A 19,465-nucleotide genomic window follows, 5' to 3' on the forward strand; every position below is an offset into this window, starting at 1 on the left:
AGGATGATAATTAATGGCAGTCAATTAGAAAACTAATTTTCTAGATAAGGTCTAAATTTATGAAGCTGGTAATTTCCTAGGTGGGATCTGACTGGAGAGGAGGTAGACAGGAAGAAGGTTTGCTTTTGATAAGGACCTGTGATGGGACTGTTCAGTTTGGGAGGGCTGGCAGGAGCTCAGGAGAGACTGGCACCGCCAAATCGAAAAAGCTGAGCTGGATGGAAAGTTGCAAGGGGACGTGAGTGCAGGATATACATATAATGTGGGGAAAAGGGGCACAGCAAAAGAGTGACCCGCTCAGGCTGGAAAGGAGGCACTGATGTTGAATGGAGAGCATTAGGAGAACTGCCAAGGGGAGCAAATCACAGTAATTTCCTTGTGGCTTCAAACCAAGTGTAGTTGTCTTCCAGGTAACTGCTTTGGTCATATAATTACTGGGTCAGTCTGGGGATACTGGGTGAAATGTTGACAGAAGGAAGATCAGGTTTAGATCTGGTCTAGGGCCTCCTCCTGGCCTTTCACTCTGGAGTGATGAAAATCGTCTCTGAAGAAAGATTGATGGAGACAGTGCATGAGAGGAAAGGAAAAGCTGGAAGTTTTCTTCTTTCCCTTGTTCATGTAACCTGAATTTACTTGCTTCTTATCTTGAGCTCGGTAGGGTTTGTGCATGTCCTCACCAGCAACCATCCTGCCCAGCGATGAAACAAAATGGAAAGCTGAACATTTGTCTGAATTAATTTTTGTGGGTTTTTAATTTTTTTATTTTGAAATCTTTACATTTTCTTCTCAGTGTGCAATTGCTATTTCCAATGAGTTCTCCCTCTCCTGCCCTTTGAAGTGACCTTGGCTCAGACATGCTGGCCTTTCCTCCAGGTTGTGAGGGGGACAGCAGGACTGGAGCAGCTGTGACTCCTTCAGATCAGGGAATGTGGTGGCAAAGAATGTGGCTGCTTTTTTGCAATAGAATGTAAGCTCCAGTCCAGTGCGTTTTTAAAAGTATTATCAGAAGTGAAAGGCTACATTTAAAAATGTATAAGCAGGGACTTTCAGCACTGCATGCCTTCATTCATAATTCACCAGTGCTCGTTTCTAAAGAAGATTTGATATTTTTACAAGGTAAATGTACTTTAAAACCTTTCTTTACTTTGCAGTGAATGTGCAATTAAGTGAACTTACTGAAAAGGAGAGGGAAGCAAGGTTTAGAATAGAGCTGCCCCGATAGCCATGAAATGATTGTAATTTTCCTGTAATTCAGCTTTGATTGGGAAATGTTGCTGCATTCCTGTTCATAGTAATGCCATGTTTGGGGCTGGTGGAGCACCTTTTCTGACAAGATCTCCAAATTTATGGCTGGTGACTATTATTACCTTCACCTTTATGCCTGAAGATCCGTGGCAGAGTGGACACAATTTTCAACTCCTGTCTCCCTGACGTGCCAGAGCCCCACATTGCTGAGACCAGTTCAGCAGACTGGTCTGGCCTGGAAGTTGCACCAGCATGTCCCGATACCCAAACCAGCTCCCAAGACCTGTTGATATACGTGGTGCTTGCACAGAGCTGAGCTGGGGGAAGGACTGAGGTGTTTACTCTGACAAGAGATCCCCACTGTTCCAGTCTCCACAGTAATTATGGGGGGCAAAGCACTTTTCAAGCACCTTCCCTGCACCTTTTATACAGGCACAGTGTGAGGTGCAGCCATTAATCAGACAAGCTGCTGGAGATAACTGCTAATTGAGAGCAGCGTGGCTCCCCCAAGTTCCCTCCCTCTTTCTATCCGTGCTGAAAGACACCGTTTGTTCTCTGTGCTGGTGTTGAGCAGGTTGTGGTTGGATTCTTCTGCTGAGCAGGGGTTTGGAGGAGGGACAGTGTTTATACAAAATACAGCCCGTGTGTGTGTGTGTGTGTGTGTGTGTGCTGAGTGCCCCTCATTAAAGCCACACCACAGAGTGAGTCCTGGGCGTTTCTATTCCAGTTCTGTAGGAAGAGGGAACACTGGGTGGCTGATAGGAAGCAACTGGAGAATTTCCATGGACATCTGACTTTGAATGTCCAAATGGGTGGCCACCAGCATAAAAAGGGTTTGCAGCTGGTGTCGGAAAACTCAGCAAGGCTGTGTTGGAATGCCCATTACATCAATGTAAGGAAGATATTTTTTTGCACTAATAATCCTCTTAAAGCCAGAGAGCCACTGGTGGGGGAAAGTGCTGCCCAGCAGCAGAGCACCAGAGCAGGACTTGCTGAGCCAACACAAAGAAATGAAGAAAAATCTGTAATCACAAGTCTGTCTGGGTAAATTAGATGGTAAATTCGTGGAAAACACTGAAGTTCCAGCACAGTGAAACCAGAGTAAAAGGAATCAGCCAGACTCCATGTCCCAGATGTGCTACACCACACTCAGCAATCTCCAGACAAGGTCACTTCTACCTCAAACGCTGTGCAACAGCACCTGCTGCTTTATTTTCTGGCCAAAATCAGCATTTTCACCCTCATTCTCATTTTCTGCCGATGGATCCATTCCATCATGTTCATCCTGTCCCCCATCACGATCACATGCAAAGGGTGCTATTGAAAACCACATTAAGTCAGGATTAACTACAAGGGACTTTGGGTGGGACACACCCCTCTCAGGCACTCTTGCCCTTCTCCTTGGTGCTGGCTCATATGGGGGACGAGAGGCATCAGTGGTTTGGGCCCCTCCATACGTGGTGGGCGGGACAGTGGCAGTCTCCTGGTTGCCTCTGGAAGGGCGTGGGGAACTATCACTGCCTGGACCCAAGACTATTCTTAGTTCCTGCCTGGTTTTGTCTCTACCTCAACCTTATTATTTGAAGGGAAGTCTTTCCAGGGAAAATGTGGGGGAAAAGCCTCTGTCCCTAACGAGGCCATTTGGGGACAGTCTCTGTCTAAGCTTGTTCCCTCGTAACCCTCAACTGGCTCTGGCTTTTTTTTCTTCACTGCTCTGTTCTTCATCCTTTAAGAGTTGCCTAGGACTTAGGGATGAAAGCCTGCCTCGTTCCCTCAAAGGATCAAATCCATTAGGCCCGTTTTCCAACTTGATTGATGTTTATATCTATTAATTGTTTTCCCTCTCATTTTCTGATTTCCTACTGATATCACAGAAAACCCCGAAGAAAACAATCTTTGATGGAGAATAACATATTTCAGAAGACAACTTCCCACCTCCAGTGTTTGTGGATAATTAGAAGATTGAATATAAATGGCTTGCAAAGCTGCTTATTAACGTATTTTTCTTACCATCACCTAAAATAGTCCATTTCTTTGTGCATTTTGGACATCCCAGGATCTTTTCCATGCAAAAGGCAAAGGTCACTCCCTCTCTGCCTGTTGTCCATGTTCTGCCAGCTGTGACTTTTAGCAATATCATATTTTTAGCATCTGCTGTGAGATGACTGCTGCTGTTTACGTGCTGCTGTATCTTCCGTGTGCTTTAGCAAGTGGGACCAGGCTAACCCACACTCTTCCCAAGGGATACAGGTTCTGCCAAGGGATGCAGGTGGACAAATGGAGGTGAAAAAACCCAGTGGCATCATGAGATCACAGGAACAATTGAGGTGAATTCTGGAAATGGAGATTTCCCTCCCCAGTAACCCTTGGCTCCAGATGAAGGGATGCATTAATGATGGGATGTGACCTTATCTAAGTCGGGATGAGGGGTTCTGACTTTGAACAAAGGCCAAGCTGGGAATTCAATGGAAAAATCTTTTGAGTCATAATATATGGTAAATTCATATTCAGGACAGATGGTATTTTCTAAAAGTAGCTGTTTACTCCTAGAATTACTCTTCTTCCTTCCTGTGGCATTTTTTCCTCATTCTGTGGTTCTTCTGCCCACAAACTTGTCTTTTTCAGTAAATTTCTAGTGACAATTTTAACGATCTCTTAAAAAAACCTATCTATAAAAAACCTCTCTCCCTGTCTGTGTCTTCTTACCTTCATGATCCTCTGGGGCAATATCATGCCCTAATTATGGATAAAAGTACAATATTTAGCTATTTTGGAAAATGTCTTTTGTCGTCATACAGGAGGTCTAATTAGAAGTTTAGTCCATCTTGCTTTTTGTCCAGATAAATGCCACACTCTCTATTTGTGTTGCTGCCATTGATCCCGGCTAATTAAGGAAATCAAGATTAGATTGCAAAGAAACAAATTTTTTTTAGTTTCTTTTAGAAAACTGATTTCAGCTGCACTTTTGTCTCCTCCTTTCACCCTTTCATAAGGAGAGCAGACTGTTTCAGATTTCTGTCACCCTGATCTCTCTCCTGTGACAAATCCCCTCTGGATTTATGCCCAGATGCAAATCAAGACAGAGCAGGATTTGGCCCAGCAGCCCCAGCAGGAACTAAATACAGGATCTGGCCCAAATCATCAGGCACCTTATGGGGTAGAACTAGCCCCAATTAAACACCTTGAAGCTGCAGTCTGTGTCAGCATCATGGTCCTGTGACAGGCCTTAGCTTTTGTGTTTCCCGGGCACAGTCCTGAACATTAGATTTTCTGTTATTTAAGCCATATTTTCTTTCAGTTTGGACGACGGCAGCTTTCCACTGGCACCATATTCATTAAAAGGTCTCTAAGTCTGCAGCAGTATTCAGAAGTGTTGCTCGTTAAACCTTGGAAAGCAGACAACCTTCCTCTTGTATGATGGTGAGGATGAAAGATCTTTGTAAAAGACTTCTTTATAGAAATAAAAATAGTCCCAGAAGCACAGCTTTTTTTTTTTTTTTTCTTTTTCCTATTCCACACAGGTTTCTCAGTTAACAATTGCAGCTAATTTTGTCTTCTGTTATTTCTGGATATGTTTACGATAACCCCAGAATAATCTAACAGAGATTCTTCTCTTCATAAAAATAGTCCCAGAAGCACAGCTTTTTTTTTTTTTTTCTTTTTCCTATTCCACACAGGTTTCTCAGTTAACAATTGCAGCTAATTTTGTCTTCTGTTATTTCTGGATATGTTTACGATAACCCCAGAATAATCTAACAGAGATTCTTCTCTTCATATAACTAATCAGCATTCTTGCTGTAGTGTCTCACTGGTACCCACCACCCTGGTTTCAACACTCACTTAGATATAAAATTAGAGACACAGATGATGGATATTGTACTATTCAAAATGTTACATTTTTTGTGTCTGCTTTTATCGTTTCACTTTGCACTTCTTATTAAATTAAAGGCATCCCGACTCTCAAATTATGGAGCTGCACTTATTTTAGGGATAATTAACAGCAAATGTAGTTATTAACTTGTTTGCTTGAGGGAGAGAGAGAAAAGGTAAGAGAATTATTGTTGGTACAGCAAAAGAAATTGGAGAAAAAATCGCTGGCTTCAGATTACACATAATATGTGACTGAAAAAATGGAGCCAAGCAGGAGCCTGCAACACCAAACTGCAGTTAATCCTGGCTCACCAAAGCTTGAAAAGCAGATTTTCAGCTGATATGCATTACACAGCACCTTGACTAGGCAGGCAGCAGCTCCATTCCTCTGGCAAAACAGTTGTCTGTGAGAGCAGAATTGATCTGTGCAGGTGACAGGGCTCTCCGGGGTCACGGTGGGCTCCCGCCGAAGGAAGGGGCTGTGGGAAGCCAGGCTGCTTGTGGCTTTGATCCTGACAGGGCAGGGCTGCTTCTGAGGCTCTGCCTGCTCCAGGGGGATCGGGGTAATGGGATCAGTTAAAAGGGGAGGAAAGATAACCCACAGACAAAATCCCCACTTCGCTCAGCGCAGAGTGCAGGGCTGGGTACCAGATCAGATGTCAGTCACACAGGGTGGTACCAGAGAGAGCCCAAACACCCCAGCAGTGGCAGCAGCATCACCACCAGGGCACCACAGCTGAGCAGGCGGGGCAGCAATGAAGAGAATTTTCAGTTAAAATATTGTAAAGCCACGTGTTAGGAAACGGTTCTGTTAATGAGCATTTTCAGCACCATCTTCTTGTTCTTATTAATTTTTCTCCTGTGAAAGAAAAGTTCTTTTCCTTACTGTTCATTTGAGTTTTGGTCTTTGGAACCCTGTTTTTTGTAACTATGTTAAGTTTAAAAAAAAATGGTTGGGCTTTTCCAGATAGTGTAGGGATTGGGATTTAGGGAGAAAAGTCCTACTGTTACTGTTAATTGAAAAAAATCAAACTATAGGATAACTCCTGAGGCTACATTTCCATGGAAAACTTTGTCCATCTTCCTTGCCTGAGTGGGTCCATTCTCCAGGGCTCTTCCCAATGTCCCTGTCCTCTTCTGGGTTTGGTCTTATATCTCCACCTCTGTTTTAAGTTGCTGAAGTGGAAGCGTGTACATTATTAAAGCAGCTGCCTTAGACCCAGTCAGGTCTTCCCCATCAGAGCCTTTTCATAAATCTGGGCATGCACAACTTCAACAATCTTTAATGCTACTGTAGGGGTAGGAAAGAGCAGCTCCTTTCATTGGCAAGCACCAAGCATATTTCTGCAGTCAGACACAGAGCGATGGTCTCATGAGCAACACTTATTTCCACTATTGTTCATGCTCATGCCAAAGATTAATCTCTTTGCCCACAGCAGACTCTTTGTCTGATTTATTTGTGTGTATGAAAGGGACCCTACCCCGGGCTCTGGCTGTGGGCGGTTATTGCAAGGACATCCAATTATCAGTTCATCATTTTATTTTGATTAAATGATAGTTATGATGAACAGCCCCACTTGGATTGTGTCCTCTGCTCTTTTGTGTGGCTGTTAACACATGCCTAGCACTGGCTGCTCAAGAGACCAGCCCTTGCCTGCATGCAAAGCCAGCTGGACTCAAAAAGAGCCTTTGTAGTGACTTCAGACAACCTTGGAGCCAGCCTCTGATGTAAAGTATCACAAGCTGGTAGTGATAATAATTTGCTTTTTCAATCACAGGAAACGCCACGCTTCTAGATGCAACCAGCTCAAATACATATTCAAATGAGAACACACCATAGGTGGGAAGAGGAATATAATTGCACCCAATTTTGCACTTGCACTTGTCCTCCAGGAGCTAAAATGGGATTTTTAATATACTTATTTTGAATATATGCATCTGCTCTATCATTTTTGCATAATGAGCACATTCCTGATACTTAAAGAATTAGCTTTCCCTCTCGCTAAGATATAGGCAAAACGAGGCATGCTGTTATTCATGTATTTATTTATTCATTCATTATTTTTTTTGTGTGAAGCGTACTGGGCAATCCATCTTGTTCCCAGGAAAACCCCAGGGGATATGGAGAAGGCTCAGCATTCAGCTCCAAACTCAATTATCACAAATCTCATCCCGTAAATTAGAACATGTTGCAGAGAAAGAAGGAAATGCAACTCCCCACAGTACATTCCCTGAAAGAAAGAGAGAGAGAGAAAAATGCTTTTGGACAGATGCCTTGAGAAATGCAGAGGAGGGAGCTTATCCAGTCACCCCCAGATCCATGCTGCAGCAAGGGAAGGGGCCATTAGCTGTTCTTCCAAATATGTTTTGCCATGTCATGGTTTCATAGACAGGGCAAAGTCCAAAGCACAGTGGAAGACATGGACAACCTACACCAGCCTCCACTCCAGGATGTATCTGGAGCTCAGGCATGACCCTTCCCTCAAAGGAAAGCAACTTTTATTGCTCAACTGAACCAAATAATGAGCTTTTATTTCTCCCTTTAATGACTCAGAGGATAGATCTAAAAGTATATTATTTCCCAGAGTAATTCAGATGCTAGAAACCCAGCAGGAGAGCACCTACAGGGTATTCCTGCAGCAGGGCTTAGGTCCATGGTAAGTGACCCATGTAACTCCCACAGACCTGCTCCACAGCTGCAGGGTGTGCACCAACACCTCCAAACGCTGTCATTAAGAGGTTTCCAGAAAAAATATCACCAGCTCTTGGGGTTTGACGTGCTTGCACCACCAGTCTTGCTAACAGGTTGACAGAGACGATATTTTCCTCCAAGTGACGTTCGTAAAAAGGTGTGATTCATAACCAGAATAATTGCTGTAGTCCTTCTACTGACTTCACTTCCAGCCAAAGCTGGACACCCACGTGTGCCTGGGAATAGGGGAGCAGGGTGTGCCAGGCGTGCTGATGCAGCACAGAAGCTGTGGAAGTAGGAGCTGCTCCTTAAAAATCACCAATATTGGTGCATTGCTGACTTTATTTAAACAGTGGTTTTATTGAAGCATGTTTCCTTGTTTTACAAAACTTTTGAAACTTGTTTGGCTTCTGAATTATCCTGGGAAGTGCCATAGCCTTTGTGGCAGCGGGAGACCACTGTTCCTGGTGTCCCTACAGCTTTGCACTGAAGGTGCCTCAGATGGCCAAGTAGCACAGACAACCTAAACCGTGTGCTGGTTTTGTTGAATGGCTGCAAAGGGGCTTGAAGGCTGATGAACAAATAAGAAGCTGTCTGGCTGAAGCAGTGTCTAACCAGTCAGTTCACCATCATTTCTAGCAACAGAGGGGACTGGAAAGCACTCTCAGGCTGCTCTGGGTTGCTGTCAGGCAACATCCTTGCAAATTGCCAGCACTCCATGTTGGAATCATTCAGTCTGGGGTGCAAACTGTGGAGACCTGGTAAAAAAGTGTCTGAACCTCTCAAAATGCCAATCAGCCATCACAGGCTTGAGGTAGGATGCTCTAGTAAGAGTAAGGATGTGTGAGATGCTCTCACAAATATGCAGCAGCCTTGCCAGCTGGTTTGCAGGCTGCACAGGATGGTGTAGTCCTTACATTATAGCTCTGACTTCTTGCCCTTCCTTCTCATCCATTTTCTTCTGTTGCAAAACTGACCCAGGTAAACAGCAAAGGCGTTACTCTTTAATCAGCTATACCACCACCAGGTCAAATAAAACACTTGTACAACACTTAATTTTTAACATTCCTATTTCCAGGGTGTTTCTCAGAAGTTCATGTGAGCAGCACTGTATCTCTGCAGCTGCTCTAGGCTGGATCCAAAGGAAGTTGAAACAGCTGGGAAGGTTTCCATTAACTTCACTAGACTGGGTCCTGTAACAGGAAAATATTCCTAGTTTCAGGCTTCATGGGATGGCTCTGCCAGTGCCTCTTTAAGAGGTGAAAAAATGCACTGTGGGCACCACACATCCTGAACACTACAAAACCAATTTTTCCACGAGAGCCATAGAATCACAGGAAATCTTAGGTTAGAAAAGACCTCTTAGATCATTGAGCCCAACCATTAACCCAGCACTGCCAACTCCACTCCACCACTAAATCATGTCCCTCAGAGCCACATCATAAATCCCTCCAGGGATGGTGACTCAGCCACTGGCCTGGACAGGCTGTTCCAGCGCTTGGCTATCACTGAAACATGAGTCATGACACATTTTCTAACCTTATCTGAGCTTCTCCAGAAAGAAGAGCTTCCTTCCACTTCCTGCATCCAACCTGAAGACTCCCAGCAGGCTCCTCTTGCTCACCCTGCTCTGAACAGCTGTTAGAGCCTTCAGGACAGCAAGGAATCAGGGGGAGCACCCCACACAGACACTCTGGTGTTTGAGCAGTGCTGGAAGTTCAAAACACCAAGTGCCAAGAAAACAGCTGGAGTCAGGAGGATCTGTAGGTACTGAATCAATGAGATTGGGTTTTTTCTTACACCAGACAAGGGGGTCTCTTGTGCCAGCAACGTTTACAGTCCCTCCTGATAAATTTAAGATGGAATAAGTGATTTCACAGGAAGTACAGAATCCTAGAATCGTTTGGGTTGGAAAGAATGTCCAAGATAATCTCATTCCAACATCTCTAGACCACCTTCCCCTAGACCAGGTTCCTAAAGTCCCATCCAACCTGGCCTGGAACATTGCCAGAGATTATCACACAAGCTCCTATTTTAGTCTATCAGGCATGTCACAAAATGAGGGCTCTGAAGGCACAACCAATGCAAGGAAACTTGCTGCAAACAGCAGAGACTAAAGTTCACTACCAGTGTTTTAAAAAATCTCTAATTACTGTGCAAAGAGTTGGCTATAGATGCCTCAGGTTATAAATAATGAATGTTGGTGTTTATTCAGGCAAAACCCACAACCATTAAAAATGGAAATCCACTGCAAATCAGTGAAGCAAACATCTAGAAAAGAAATAGAGAGAAAAGATAAACAATAATAATAAATTATTAAAGCTTATAATTAAGAAAGCCATGGGAACGTCAGAGAGACCATTCATCTGTGAATGGGGCAGTGAAAGAAGATAATGCACCTAAATTCTGCATCTGTGAAACTCTCACTGACTTCACTGGTTAGGAAGGAGGTGCTCAAAAATCAGCAGAAAGGGTTCTGATTTGGTCTAGAAAACAATGCAGACTTCATTCGAAGTGCCTTTTATCACTGCTATTTATAAATGCTGCCTGTGGCAGAGATTCCTGGTGCATAAATTGTTATGGTGGAGGACTATCACGAAAAGCTATGAGGAAAGCTGTTTGCAGTTTTGGATAGCCTGGTTTGCTTAGTTTACAAATCAGATTTGTCCTCCATCTCTAAAGCTCAGCCTGTGATCAGAGCAATAGGTGCTGCTCCTGGCTTAGGTATTGGTGTTCACAAGAATAGATTTGACCATCAACTTGCCTCCATCATTTTGGGTTGTTCCTTTCCCCCAGCTTGGTCTTCCTCAGCTGTATTGCCTGCATTTTGCAGACAGCTTTAGCTCTCATTTCTCATTTATGTGTGCATGGGGGTTCAGGAGATGCAGGCAGATCGTTGTCCTGCCTTGATTTACGGCACCTTCTGCAGGCACCCAGGTGCTCCAGTAAGCACGGCGGGTGTACGGGGATCATCGTGTTCCAGCAGAATCCAGCACCACCTCTGCAGTGACACATGGCTGGTGTTAGTGCAGCCCCAGCAGCTGGGGGGCTGAGATTTTGTCTGTCATAAGTCACCCTGGGATGTGTTTTTAAGTTATGTCAACCAGCACGTCACAGGTGGTTTTGTGCATGTGTCTGTCAGCCAGCACCTTTCCAGAAGAAGCAACAGAAGAATTTATGATGAGACCCTAATGCTATTCATTACTGTGGCCAAGGCACAACGTGACCCAGATTCCCACATTCATAGGAGTGGAGAGTGCTCTGATCTGACATCTCCAATTTTGAGATGTTCTCCTTTGGTTCCAGCTGCCAATTCCATCTGCAAGCTGCTGGGTTTGGGCCCGTACCTGAGCAAGGCTCAAGGCATAACACGAGTTACTTGTGACAGGGGACAGGGCTGATTGTGCAGTAAGGTCATTTGAAAGAGAGGAGCTGATCTCCCAGCACCTAAATCCTCATAGAGGAGACTGGATACAAATGTGAGCATTCCCCCCATCTTGCTCAAAATCCCCTCAGCTGGTCATCATAATTACATCAGAGTTGCATAAATGGAAAACCTTGGAAAGTGTTTAAAAAGGTGGAGCAGCAGGTATTCCAGCAGCCCTTTCCTAGTCACAAGTATTTGCTCTGCCCTTGCATTGGAGGAAGAGGAATAGCTACTGCCAAATCAACAGCCTCCTTTTTGCTGATGCTTCATTTCTAACCATGGCCAGAACTGGTCTGACCTCAATTCTCAAGTCTTTTGACCCACCAAATTGAATTGCTTTTCAGTTTTTTTTCTAGCCAGCCCCCAAAAGCATTGAAGTGGTACTTCACTGATGCAAATATAGAAGGGAGCAGATAATTGAGTTTGATCTGGTCAGACAGAGTTATGGCTGGAGGCTACCTATGAATGACTTTGAGCATAAAAATATTATTCTCAAGAAATCCAGCAGCTTCCAACTGGTAATAACTTGAAATTCCATGTGAAAACTCATCCCCCAACACTCAAAATTTCCTCCAAACGCTCAATTTAGTTTCAAAAGAATTGTCCTTGTGCGCGCTTATTTCTGCGTATTGAGCCCCGAATACTTCAGTAAACAACTGTTGGCAAGAGACTCCATAGAAACAACTGGTAGCTGGAATAATTTCTGGAAAATGAACCTTTACATTCAGTACTAGAAGAAAAGTTTGCTCCCTCAGGATGCAAATTATCGACGCTCTAGTGTGTGTCCAGCTCCAAGCTGGAAATGAGCACTTTCAGGCAGGGGTCACAAGAGCCTTGCTGACAGTCATTAGGTGGAGCCTGGCTGTGCCAAGGGGACGAAGGGCACAATGCCATTGCTGCAGTGGAAGACAGCAGGACATCCCCCTTATCATCACCACGTACAGGTCCATAGATGGAACCAGAACACCCTTTGGATGCTCCTCCCTGTAACGCCGACATAGACAAGTTCATTTTCAGTTCAGTGCTCAAGGGCAACCGTCAGGCTGAAATCCCAGTTTCCCTCCTCCTACACAACACATCTTGCTGCTGCTTACACTGCAATCTGCTTCAGGCTTCCAGCTTGTATATACATCACGGGCTCTGCTGATCACAACAGTGATACCTACTTCAAACAATGAGAGCTTTTTGCCTTCAATTTCCCTTTGATGCCTAAATAACAGGAAAACCACAAAAACAAATGAGGCTCTCCTCTGAATTACTCAGGAGAATACGGTAAGCTATTCTACACTGTCAGATACTGTTGTAATTAGGTGCTTTTAGAAATATATTATCCATTTTTATCTGTTATTTATTGTGCATACTGTATTCATCGTGCTGAACACATTATGCCCCTGACAGGCTGCCGCAGATTTCTAGGTGTGTTAATTGTCTGGGCCCTGCTGCTACACCCACTTTTGAGATTCAGACACAAACCAATTGAATTCTAACATTTATTTATCTTCCTAGAGCAAATCTTTTTGTCTGGTAAATATGTGGGACTCCTAAAGGGATGTTACACCATCCTCATCAGTTCCTGGATTGCTGACCGAACACACAGTGACAGCCTTTTCAGAGCCACGGGCTCACATGGCAACACCCTCTGCCTAAAGGCAAACCCACGAGGCTTCCAGAAGGAATTCAGACCAGCTATGTCTTGGGGCAATGCAGATGCACCCCAAAAGTGGGGGTTTGCCCCTACCTGGGCTGTACAGAACCATCCTCAGGGCTGTGTTACCCCAAGAACTGAGAGGCAGAGCCACAAGTTCACTCCCTGGCTCCAATTTCTCGTCTCTCGTGCCCACTCACCCCCACCCACATAAAAAAAAAAATAGTGGAACAAGGCAATAATTCTTTTCCCTTCCTGAAAACCCAGAAAATGAACATGAGTCAAAGCTCCAGCTGCCTGGCAGCGGGAATGCAAACACGCCAGAGCTTCCTGGTAGATACCAAGAAGAACTCCACAGCATGTTTAATTAATCATCCCTTCCACCCCTGCAATACCCTCCAGATCAGCTGTGTCCTCAGCTACCCTTGACCACAGGTGGGGTCTAGACTCAGCTCTTGCCATCCATCTCCTGAGCACCCCGCAGTGGGTTTAGACTTGCATTGCCCACGTGGGGCTAATTCACCCCAGTTTCTCATCAGAGGTACCGAGGAGGGGAAACCTCTCCAGCATGTGAGCCAGTGTTTCCCTTCTTCCAAGGTACGTGCAGGTCTCATGCCAAAGAAAAGCCTCCCCTTCAGCTTTTCTGTATGCTTAATTTAAGACTGGAAATGGGAAGAATTTTTACAAGTCTAGAAAGCTGTAGCACAGAGTTTATGAGGGGAAGAATCAAAGTCCAGGAGAAGGAAACTGGAGACCCTCAGAACTCTTTACAGTGTGGCAAGGATTAACAACCTTTAGCTCTTTATACAAACACTACTTATTCCATCCTAAACAACACTTATTCTATAGAAACACTACTAATTTTGCTTATAGGAATTCAGAATCAGATCCATAACAGTAAGTTCATATCCCTGACAGCACCAGGCAGCCTTCTGCAGACACCTTCAGCTTGAACCACCCTGCCAGGAGCTCCTGACCTACACCCATCCTCTTAAGAGCCAAGGCCTTCACTGATCTGATCCCCTCTGAGCTAAGAGGCTGCCAAGTGCTACTTTCCAGAAGCAAACCAGGTTTGCTGAGCTGGCCCTGGAAGCAGAAAGCAGAGCTGCCCTGGGAAGGTGATTTTAGAGCTCCTCTGCCGTCCTGGCACAATTTCATAGTGAGAAAAACCTGCACCTCCAGGAAAACCACAGCCAGGCATTGAAGATAGACCAAGGATAATATCACCCATTTCACCTGTTTATAATGTCGTGTTTTGGGGGTTTTTTTGGCTACTGGGGAGAGAGCATTGCAGTTCCAGTGCTGTGTTGCAGAGGAATCCTTGTTATGATAGGTGGGTCTTCAAAAGTAAAAAAAAGCCATGGGATAAAACAGAAATTTTCCAAGTTCATGCACAGTTGAACAATTTGAGATATTCTGTTGTCTTTATATGCCATGTCTGTGAGAGCTATGGGAATTCAAAATGGGCCATAAAATATAAAAGACGTGTTTTTTAGTGATAATATACCAACCTAAGAAGTGAATGAGCCCATATAGCAGCTTTTTCTCTCATTCAAAATTTTAATATGCTGAAATGCCTACATTTTAGTCTACCTGGCTTTTAAAGTATATGGTTATGAATCCCTGTGAAAAAAGACATCAAATGAAACAAATGGCAGCTTTGAATTATAGTTGTGATGAACACTGTCATAATAAATTCTTCCCTCACCCAGAGGAGAGATGAGGGATTCCTGAAAAGTCCCACACCATGTTTCCACAAGTCAAATACAGCCACGTGTTCAATTTATAGCTTGCTTTTGGGCTGAAAGTCTCTACACATCAATGAATGCAGCTGAGCATGATTCAAAACTATTTGGATAAGAATACCATGTTTCCAGCTAATTTAGGCTGAGATTTCCTAGGTTGTGTAAGGGCTTTTGCAGCCCAAGTGAGAGGCACTGGTGTTTCTAAACCCTCTGGGCAGCAAGTCAAGCCATAATCTTTGAGAGGTGTTGCTCTACAGCTATCATTGCAAGAGGAAGGGATGCTGAAATGACAGTCAAAACAATGCTTTCATAGGAAAGATTAGCCTTCTCCACCACCCCGGCCCTTATCAGCATTTCGCTGAGTATTAATCACCAATTCCCTGCTCCAGCTCCACTTGCTGCTGCTACAAAAGGGGATGACAATTTAAACAACCACTTCTGGGACACTTGGCTGGTGCACAGAGCTTTGCTCTGAACAAGATGAATGAATCCATTTAGACAAGATGGCTACACATTTTGCATATCTTTATTGCACTTTTACCACGTTGCAAACAATTCCACAAAAATGCTGCAAAAGTAAGCCTAGAGCTGCTGAAAGCAGCTTTTTACCCATATATGTATATATTTACACAAAACTATCAAAAGCAAAATTGAAAAGTAGCAGCTCAGCTATGACAGTCTAGAAAGATAAGAGCTGCCACCTCCTTATGGACAAATAGTACAACTTGTCATTTTACATCACTTTGTAAACCAACATTCAAGTATTCCTGTCAAAGCACAATTAGTGAAATTCCCTTCTGGTAACCCCTGTATTTATTATCATTATTATTATAATTATTATTATTATTTTTTGCCTTTAAAAGTTCATACTGCCTTAACCCTTTAAATGCTGAGTAGCTGGGGGGAAAATAAGCATTCAATTTAAATAAGATACAGTGGATTAGAGCACTTAAAGGGTTAACACAAAATACCAAGTGGACTGTCACCACAAATAAAGTGTGAGTCACAAAACTATGCTGTCCCTCTCAGTTAAATTTGGAAGGTAGGTCTGGGGTTTCATAGATATACCATATATAAATACAAAATATTAAGTAAAGGCCTCCTTTCTATACAAAAAGGACAGGAGGTGTTTTGCTATCAGACTGTTGTCTGTCAATGATTGAGTATTTTCTGAATCTTTTCATAATCTCTCTTCAGGAACTAATGAAAAGCATCACATTAGACTTATTTTTCTTAATGAACTAATCCTTTGCAGAGTCTACACTTTACCTACTTTGGGAACAATTATATCTCATTTCTGAATTCACTGAATTCACAAAGTGGCATACACAGTCTTTTGCAAGACTTATTTTTATTTTTTTCGTTTTTTTCTTTTTCCTCTTTGAATCTTCTTGACTCAGCTGGTAAAAACGTAGTCTTGCCATTTCACTACCTCTCGGTCGTAACAGTGTTAACATCCGTGTTAAAGTCATTTTCAACCACGTTGTCATACCCATCCTTCTCTATGCAGTCACTGACGGCCTTGAGGACAATCCGCAGCCGCCTGTCCATCGCCTCCAAGTGAGGCTGGTAGAGGATTGGAGCTATTTTATCTTTTAGCAAAGATTCTTTCATCAGGAGACTGAGTTTGTATTCCTCCTTGGCTAGCAACTGTAATCGCAGATAGGTAGACTTCCTGATTCTAAGAGAAAAAAGGAGAAAAAAAAGCAATTTGGTATTTCCATCACTGTTGACTTTGACAAAGCTAAAAGGCTTATAGCCAGCATTACAATAATAGTCTAAGAGCCTTATTCTGGGATCTGAAATGATGAGACTCAGGCACTGCCACAGTCCTAATGAGCAGCTGGCATTGTTACCTGGCCACTGATCTCTGGGGGCCCTTAGAGGGGCAGAGGTTCTGGAGCACAGATCCATGGGGCAGTGCAGGCAGCCCTCGTGCCCCTCTCTGGGAAGGGCACCAACTGGAGCTGCTGCAGCATTCACAGGGCCATGCCCATCTTGGCAATGACACGTGTGACACACGTGAGCAGGGACATGTGTGACAGCAGCAGAGGCTCCTCAGGCTCACCCTGCAGGGCTGCCCAGAGCCCCCGCAGACACAGAGCTCACCCTGCAGAGCTGGAACTCCAAATGTCACCTGACCCCTCTGAAAACCCTGGCCACGGGCACCAAGGAAAGCTGTTGAGAAGCACTTTCTGGGATTTTGTCACTTGACTTCCATGGGATGTGTATTTTGTCTTAAAGCCTCTCCCCCAACAGCTCACGGCTGTGTTCCTGCAAGGTCCTGGACCCAACAGGGCATTTAATATGGCAGTGCCAATGCTCAGGGCTAGCTGGGCAGGATCACAACATCTCCTCCTCTCCATGGTGTGCAATGCAAGATTCACTTGAACATTTTCAGTCCTGTTAGTGGAAACAACTGTAAACCAGGAAACACCTCCAGAGGGAAAACGTACCTGCAGCACTGGTTTAAAGGCACCAATATGGAAAGTTCATCGTGGGAATATTTTCCAAACCTATTTAAAGATAAGGGCAAGAATGTAACAAAGGCTGTTTTAAAGAGTGACTTTTTTCGTTTTCCTTTAACCCCAGAAAGATTATTAAAGGTATTTACCCTCTTCCATTATCTAAGTGGATAATAAAAGTTTCGTTTCCAAACTTCTCAAAGGTTTCGTAGTGATGGCGATCCATGTTACCTATGGAACAAAGGAAGAAAAAGGCCATTCTCACTCTGCCTTGAGCCTGCAGGTCAGGGCAATGTAAAAGCCTAGCGCTGCCCAGAAACCATGGCTGGGTAGAGCAGAGCAAACAACAGATCTGCTGAGCTCCTTTGCTCCTACCATGGATACCCCGAAGTGTGTGATGCTGGAAGGGTTGTTAAGCCTCTCACAGCTTTTCAAGCTCTCTGTGGCTTTTATACTTAAGCTCTAACAGGCCCATCAGAAGACAAAGCCAACCTACCCAGCCTCCAGCAACCCCTCCTGGGGTACACCAGGGAAATCCCTCTCCAGCACAAGGGCATCAGCTGTGTGGGGAGCCTGGTCACCTGTAGGGTAGCTGTGTCCTGAGCCACCAGAGCTTCCTGCCCTGGTGACAGTAAGCCCTGCTGCTGCAGCCTGGGGTCAGTAGGGTGTCTGAAGCAGACATGGTACACACAGCATGTGCAAGGCTTAGCTCAGGGAGGAGATAATGCCTGCTTCGAGCAGGGGTGTTAATCCTGATCACTTTGTTAATACTACATTCAATTTTCTGAACCACACACACCCTGGTTTTCCTCTAACGAGAACTTTGCACCAATTGCTGACTGCCTGGGAAGCCAGAACAGTAGATATGGATGAGGATGGTGCTGATCTGCACAGCTGCACAGCTCTCCCTGTGTGATCTGTTTTTTAAGGTCAATGTGCAGAGGACTGCTGCCAAGCTATGAATTTTGTCTCCATGGCAGGGGTCTTGAGCTACTTATAGATGCCACCTATGGCTCCTGAGCTGTCACTTGGCCTCCCCTGCTGCAGCCTATTGCAGAAATCTCAGTGGGGGCAATGGCACAGGATGTGTCCATGCTGGCATGTGCCCAAAGATCAAGGATGTAGGTTGGCACCTTAGAGGTGTATTTGCTGCAGCACGAAAGGTTTCATATGAGAAGGAGAATTAGGCTTGGAATGGGTCAATATTACCTGGTTGTAAATAATTATTTTATTGAGATCAGGTTACATAAAGAGACAAAATCCTGATAGAATCCACAGCTGCCTTGGTGACAAAGCAATGCCTCTTCCCCCCCCACCCTGACATTTCGTAGAGAAGCAGCAGAGAACACTCCTGCAGGATGAAAACAAAGCACCAATAATGAGCAGTCCTTGCATGTGCATCCAGGAGCCATGTATTACAGGGGTAAAGCGCTCACTAAAGCAAAGTGTGAAGCCCTTCACTGTTGTGAAGGAGACTGGCCTGACCTGCGTTCATCATCACTCTACATTTCTGAACATCTTTGTTCCTTTAATCTGCACTGATGGGAATACATAACCACGTAAATCTGCATTTTCTCATAATCATCTAGAACAGCACATACAGTAAATGCAGCTTCAGCCATGCTTTAGCAAACTGCTGAGCTCTGCAGAGCAGTGCAGAAAGAAATGGTTCTTATTCTAATTAAATGTTGCATTTAATTTTTGAAAGAGATGAAACATACCCATTAGGAAATCAAAAACTGTCATATCCATTATATCCAGAATTCTGGTCCCACTGTCATATGGGGGTGTTTGTTTAACCTCTTCACAGTAATCTGGATCAACTTCCCATCTGGAAAAGGCAATATTTTGATATTTTATGTGACATACAAAGCTTACTGAAAACTACAAAAAAAACGTTGTTATTTTGCAAAGATCTACTTGTATCATGTTCGATTGAGGGCAGGGTCAGGTAGAGGCAGCACATTCCTCAGGCTGCTTCCAGCAATGCAGGCAAGCAAGGAAGACTGTGACTGATGGAAAAGGAAGAAAATCACAAGACTGAAAACTATCTGGCCAGTAGCTTCAGGATTTAGGAGATGAGCTGCACCATCAGTCATATGGTGGCAACATCTGAGACTTGTTTAGGGCTGCTGAGAGCAGTGAATCTTCCCCTCTGACAGGACTTAGACAGGTCCTGTTGCATCCTGTCAATGCCACTGGAGGTGTCTGTCCCATGAGGGAATTATGCCACTGAAGGTCCTTTTGGGTTCAGGACCATAAGCTGGAGCTCCTGGCACGTGAAGCGCCCTGTCCCTTCCCAGGGCTGGGGAAACCCAGCTGCTCTCCTGAGGCCAGGAGCTGGGTTATTTCCCTGTCACCCTGTGCAGCTTTGCT

General features: G+C 44.3%; 1 protein-coding gene across 1 annotated transcript in view; it reads right to left on the bottom strand.

The window, feature by feature from the left end:
- Positions 1 to 15,132: 15,132 nt before the first annotated feature.
- Positions 15,133 to 19,465, bottom strand: part of FAM20C (family with sequence similarity 20 member C) — a 56,451-nt gene continuing 52,118 nt past the window's right edge. The window contains exons 7-10 of the mRNA XM_017734299.1: positions 18,811 to 18,920; positions 17,239 to 17,320; positions 17,081 to 17,140; positions 15,133 to 16,305 (exon numbers count right to left, since the gene is read on the bottom strand). Coding sequence (XP_017589788.1) covers positions 16,053 to 16,305; positions 17,081 to 17,140; positions 17,239 to 17,320; positions 18,811 to 18,920 — 505 coding nt within the window. The 3' untranslated portion in view covers positions 15,133 to 16,052. The remainder of the gene's footprint in view (positions 16,306 to 17,080; positions 17,141 to 17,238; positions 17,321 to 18,810; positions 18,921 to 19,465) is intronic.

Source organism: Corvus brachyrhynchos, unplaced genomic scaffold (assembly GCF_000691975.1).
Source record: "Corvus brachyrhynchos isolate BGI_N302 unplaced genomic scaffold, ASM69197v1 scaffold5, whole genome shotgun sequence".
Taxonomy (NCBI): Eukaryota; Metazoa; Chordata; class Aves; order Passeriformes; family Corvidae; genus Corvus; species Corvus brachyrhynchos.